Source organism: Euprymna scolopes, chromosome 30 (assembly GCF_053919585.1).
Source record: "Euprymna scolopes isolate OS-2025 chromosome 30, ASM5391958v1, whole genome shotgun sequence".
NCBI lineage: Eukaryota > Metazoa > Mollusca > Cephalopoda > Sepiida > Sepiolidae > Euprymna > Euprymna scolopes.
Window position 1 is genome coordinate 57,905,035 of NC_136511.1, and position 5,000 is coordinate 57,910,034.

Consider the following 5,000-nt stretch of genomic DNA (forward strand, 5'->3'; position numbering starts at 1 on the left):
GCCACCCCTTCCTCTCTAGTAATATATACAGACATACAGCTCTCTCTCTCTCTCTCTCTCTCCTATATAGCAGATTCCTTGATGAAGGAGTTGGCATTTTCTTTCCAAATTAATACATAATTTAGATATATATGGAAAATAATTTATGGAAACATATATATTCAAGCCAACATACTAGTTGAAATAAGAATACAATCACATAATAAAATATTTGCATCTTAACGTGTTTCTAAAACAGTTTGTCTAGTTATCAAAGATTTAAAATTTTAATTTTAAAGATGCTTAAAAGAGCTTTAAATTTCAAATTTTAATACAGCGGTGTGCATGTGCCTTAAGAATTCCAACAGAATCACGTGCGTCAACAACACCTAACACGACCGTCATTCAGAACAAGATGTGTTAATTTACTCCTTCCTCATACACCCAGTCTCAGCTAAACTGCCATTTTGTCAAAGGAAACTATAAGAACGAACAAAGGGGAGATCACTCTAAACAGACTTTTTTCTATAGACAAGAGGAGACAACTCAACAGTTTTAAGAGGTTAACATTGCTAGTGTCTTATTTGTGAAAACTAGAGTTTTTATTATTCATTGAATTTCGCAATTCCTTGTCTACCTTCATCAAGTGACATGGATACATCCTGAAAAATTCTCTTCCATGTATGCTCAATATACATTGACTTTTTTTCCCTTAACCTTTAGCAGGACAACACTATTTGTTGTAGTTTTGTCTTCTATAGTAGACATGGTAACTTGTTACAAATCCTTCGTCCACATAAGTCCTTACATTATAATTGAAGGCTCTCCAAATTCTGTCACTTGATTAAGCTCCTATGAAGATTTTCCTTGCTGCATGTACAGCATTTAGATTTATTCTAACCATATCACTGGTTGTTACAGTTTCTAATGCAAAAATAGTCCGTTGAGCACTTGAAAAAAAAATATTGGTTTCATGTTCATTTCATCAATACATTTTAACTTGTTCACTTATATATACATCTAAATATCTATCTTTAAAAGTGAAAATGTCTGTGTGTGTGTCTGTCTGTGTACGTGTCCCTACCAAATACTCTGTCAATTTTCGGTCTACAGGCTCGAAATTTGACATAGAGGGTTTTGAGATTTGGGAAAATCTTTGTAATCAGTTTTCGGACAGAAATTTGGCTGTTAAGGGGTTGAAGTTCAACGATTTGATCGTTGAGAACTCTACCAAACTCCTCCGCCAATTTTGGGTCTAAACATTTGAAATTTTAGATATAGGTTAGGTTACTTGAACATGGATCGAACTTTATAATTTAATCTGAGCCTCAAACAATAAATGTTAAGGGGTCAAAATTAGGGTCAAAGTTTTAAAAAATTTGATCTCTGCGGTCTCTAACAAATAAGTCAGCCAATTTTTTAGTTAAACGTTTGAAATTTTACATAAAGTGTATTCAGACATAGGGCAAGCTTTTTAATCGGTTTGGGTCAAAACTTTTTTAGTTAACAATATATAAATGTATGTATGTACGTATGTATGTATGTATGCATCTCTGCCTCAAACTTTCGACAGAGGCGATGGATTTTACCAAGATCAGCATTGTTTTGAAATTCAACCTTTCAGATGACAAATATCGAAAAATTGGCTAAAAACATTAATATCTTCACCTTCAACTGGGCACTTTTCAATGGATGGGGGCTTTTTTCACTGATATTTTTGAAAATCATCTTCTCCTTTTGATTGTCTAGCCTTAATTTAAACCTATGTCACTTTCGGTTTGGTGGTGGTCGTAACAGCAAAGACTTCAGGTTTTTTCCCCCAGTTCTTTTCTCTCCTTCGCGGTACGGGTTCAAGCCTGCCTTCTACTACCACTTTTTTTTTTTTTTTTTTGCTCAACATACACCTCCAAACACAGAGGCAATGCCGGGCTGAAATGCTAGTATATCTATAAAAGTAAAAATGTGTGTGTGCATCTGTCTATGTACATTTCCTTACACGATAATTCTGTCAATTTTTGGTCTACAGACTCAAGATTGGACATAAGGAGTATTGAGATTTGGGAAAATCTTTTTAATCAGTTTTTGGCCAGAAATTTGGCTGTTAAGAGGTCAAAGTTCAACGATTTGACCTTTGAGAACTCTACCAAACTCCTCTGCCAATTTTGGGTCTAAACACTTTAAATTTTAAATGTAGGTTACTTGGACATGGATCTAATTTTATAATTTGATTTGAGCCCAAAACAATAAATGTTAAAGGGTCATAATTGACCTCTGCAGTCTCTAACAGACTACTCAACCAATTTCTGTCTAAAAATTTGAAATTTTACATAAAGTGTATTCAGACATAGGGCAAACTTTTTAATCGTTTTTTTTTTTTTTTTGCTGAAAATTTGGCTTCCAAGGTGTCAGAGTTAAAAAGATTTGACCTTTGCAATCTCTAGCAAACTATTAAGCGAATTTTGCATCTCAACATTTTAAATTTTACATAAAGGGTATTCAGACATGCAGCAAGCTTTTTAATCAGTTTTGTGGCAAAAATTTGGCTGCCAAGAGGTAAAAGTTGACAGCTGACCTTTGCAAACTCTACCAAACTCCTCCTCTAAACACTTGAAATTTTAGATGTAGGTTTCTTGGACATGAGTCAAACATTTTAATTTAATTTGAGCCCAAAACAGTAAATGTTTAGGAGTCAACATTGGGGTCAAAGTTTAAACAAAATTTGACCTCTGCAGTCTCTCCCAACTTTTCTCTTTGGTAGTTAGGGAAGCCTATTATATAGAAAGGCATTGCCATACATATTCACACATTTTAATATATACATATGCACATAAAGTTATGAACAGTACATAGGGCCAAAGCAAAGACAGGCAGAACTGTGAGTATATACAAATAAATACACATTAGTTTTCAATATAGAGGATTAGTAAGATGCAGGATATACTTTTGATTACCTTGTGGGAGATCATCACTGATTGGTTCATATCTCTTTGATGGAGAGTCATAATCCCGATCACTAGATGGGGTAGTTGTTCCTCCAGAGCTTGCATTTTCAAATGCCTATAAAGTAAAATGTTTCCTTTAAAGTAATTTTAAAAATTTTGCAATAAAATAAGCTTTTATAATAAAAAAAGAGTTTTTGAATTATGATCCATATATTAAATACATATTAAAAATAGTAATAGATAAATATCAGTACAAAACTATAAATATTTACAGAATAAATCCTGTTCTGAAAAAGAAAAAAAAATGCTCAATATCTGATATAGAGCATCAACATATGAAGGGATTTAAATGATGAAAATTAAAGATTTACAAAATTTATTGGATCATCAAAAGTTCAAAATATAGTAAAAAGATTTTTCCTTAATCCATGGATGTTCAAAAATTTACTTTTCCTTTCAGAGGATATCAATAACAAATTATATTAAAATGAAACATACTATTAAGTATAAAAATTAAAAACTTTAAAATTGTAGATGTGATGAAAATTTGAAGAAACAAGGGGGAGAGATGGTAAAGTGTGTGAAGAATCAAGAAATGGATAGGAGTTGTCAGTCACATAGATCACTCACACACACACACACACACACACACACACACACACACACACACACACACACACACACACACACACACACAGATTAAAAACGTCAAAAAGCTTCTGTTTAATTACACCTTTTTTTTCCATTTTTGCTATCTTTTTTGTGTAGAAATAAAAAATGATGACCCCCCCCACCCCCCATGCTGTATGTTAAGACACAGAAATTAACACAACTATAAATCAGAAATAACACCTCAATACCTGGAGCTAGCATATCCCCAACTACGTCTGCGGGCCAAGCTGGTTTTCGATAATCAGGCAGAATAGGCTAGATTGACGAGCAGTAAGGTTGTCTGTCATCGCTGCCATCCCAGCAGCATCCCAAGCCACAATATCAGCAGCAGCCAGCTATTGTCGACCTCACATAAGACAACATCAGCAACAGCCCTAGCCACAGCATTAGCAGCAGCCAGATGTCATCGACTTCACCTAAGATAACATCAGCAACACCCCAAGCCACAGCATCAGCAGCAGCCAGCCACTGTTGACCTCACCCTAAATGACATCTGTAGCAGCTGTCTAGACTACTCCTTCTTCGCCACCGACTCCCAAGAGCCTGCTGACCGACTGCTATCCTTACTCCAAGCAGCTGATCCACATCTCCATCAATGCCATCACCGTCACATCCTGACAATATCAACAGCACCTGCTATAATCGTATTTACCCTAAACAAAAGTTTAAACTAAACTTCTTCATTTGTCCTTGTTGCTTCCATACGCTCATTTTTGTAATATAACATAGCCATGTGCTGATACCACGCTACTACAAAAATTTCTTCACTGTCCATCACTTTCTTACAGTGTTCCATCAACTTCCTGGAGATGCTGAAGTCTGTTCTCAGTGAAAACGTTAAAAGAAAAATTACATATGAGACTTTAATCAACACTTGATTACTACACAAAAAGATAATAGGAAAAATGGAAATAAGAAAAGTATAATTAAACAGAAGCTTTCTGTTTTTATAATATTTATTTAAATGAAAAAATGCTCCCAAATACACACTATATATGTGTGTGTGTGTGTGTATACTAGCATGGATGCCTTGCGTTGCCCGGGTATTTGGAGATGTATGTTGAGCAAAAAAAAAACAAAAAAAAAAAACAAGTGGTCAATTTTTTTAACTTTGACCCCTATTATGACCCCTTAAAATTTATTGTTTTGGGCTCAAAAGTTATTAAGTTAGATCGATGTCCAATAAACCTATATTTAAAATTTCAAGTGTTTAGACCGAAAATTCTCGGAGGAGTTTGGTAGAGTTCTTAAAGGTCAAATCGTTGAACTTTGACCCCTTAATCGACAAATTTCTGGCCGAAAACCGATCACATCGATTTTCCAAAATCTCAGTATTCTGTATATAAAATTTCGACTCTGTAGACTGAAAAGAGTTATTGCGTTTAGAAATGTACACACAGACACACA

At 34.4% G+C, this 5,000-nt stretch overlaps 1 protein-coding gene across 1 annotated transcript in view; it reads right to left on the minus strand.

The window, feature by feature from the left end:
- LOC145254821 (uncharacterized) overlaps positions 1-5,000 on the minus strand; it is a 128,657-nt gene that overhangs the window by 35,563 nt on the left and 88,094 nt on the right. The window contains exon 15 of the mRNA XM_080113649.1: positions 2,931-3,036. Coding sequence (XP_079969775.1) covers positions 2,931-3,036 — 106 coding nt within the window. The remainder of the gene's footprint in view (positions 1-2,930; positions 3,037-5,000) is intronic.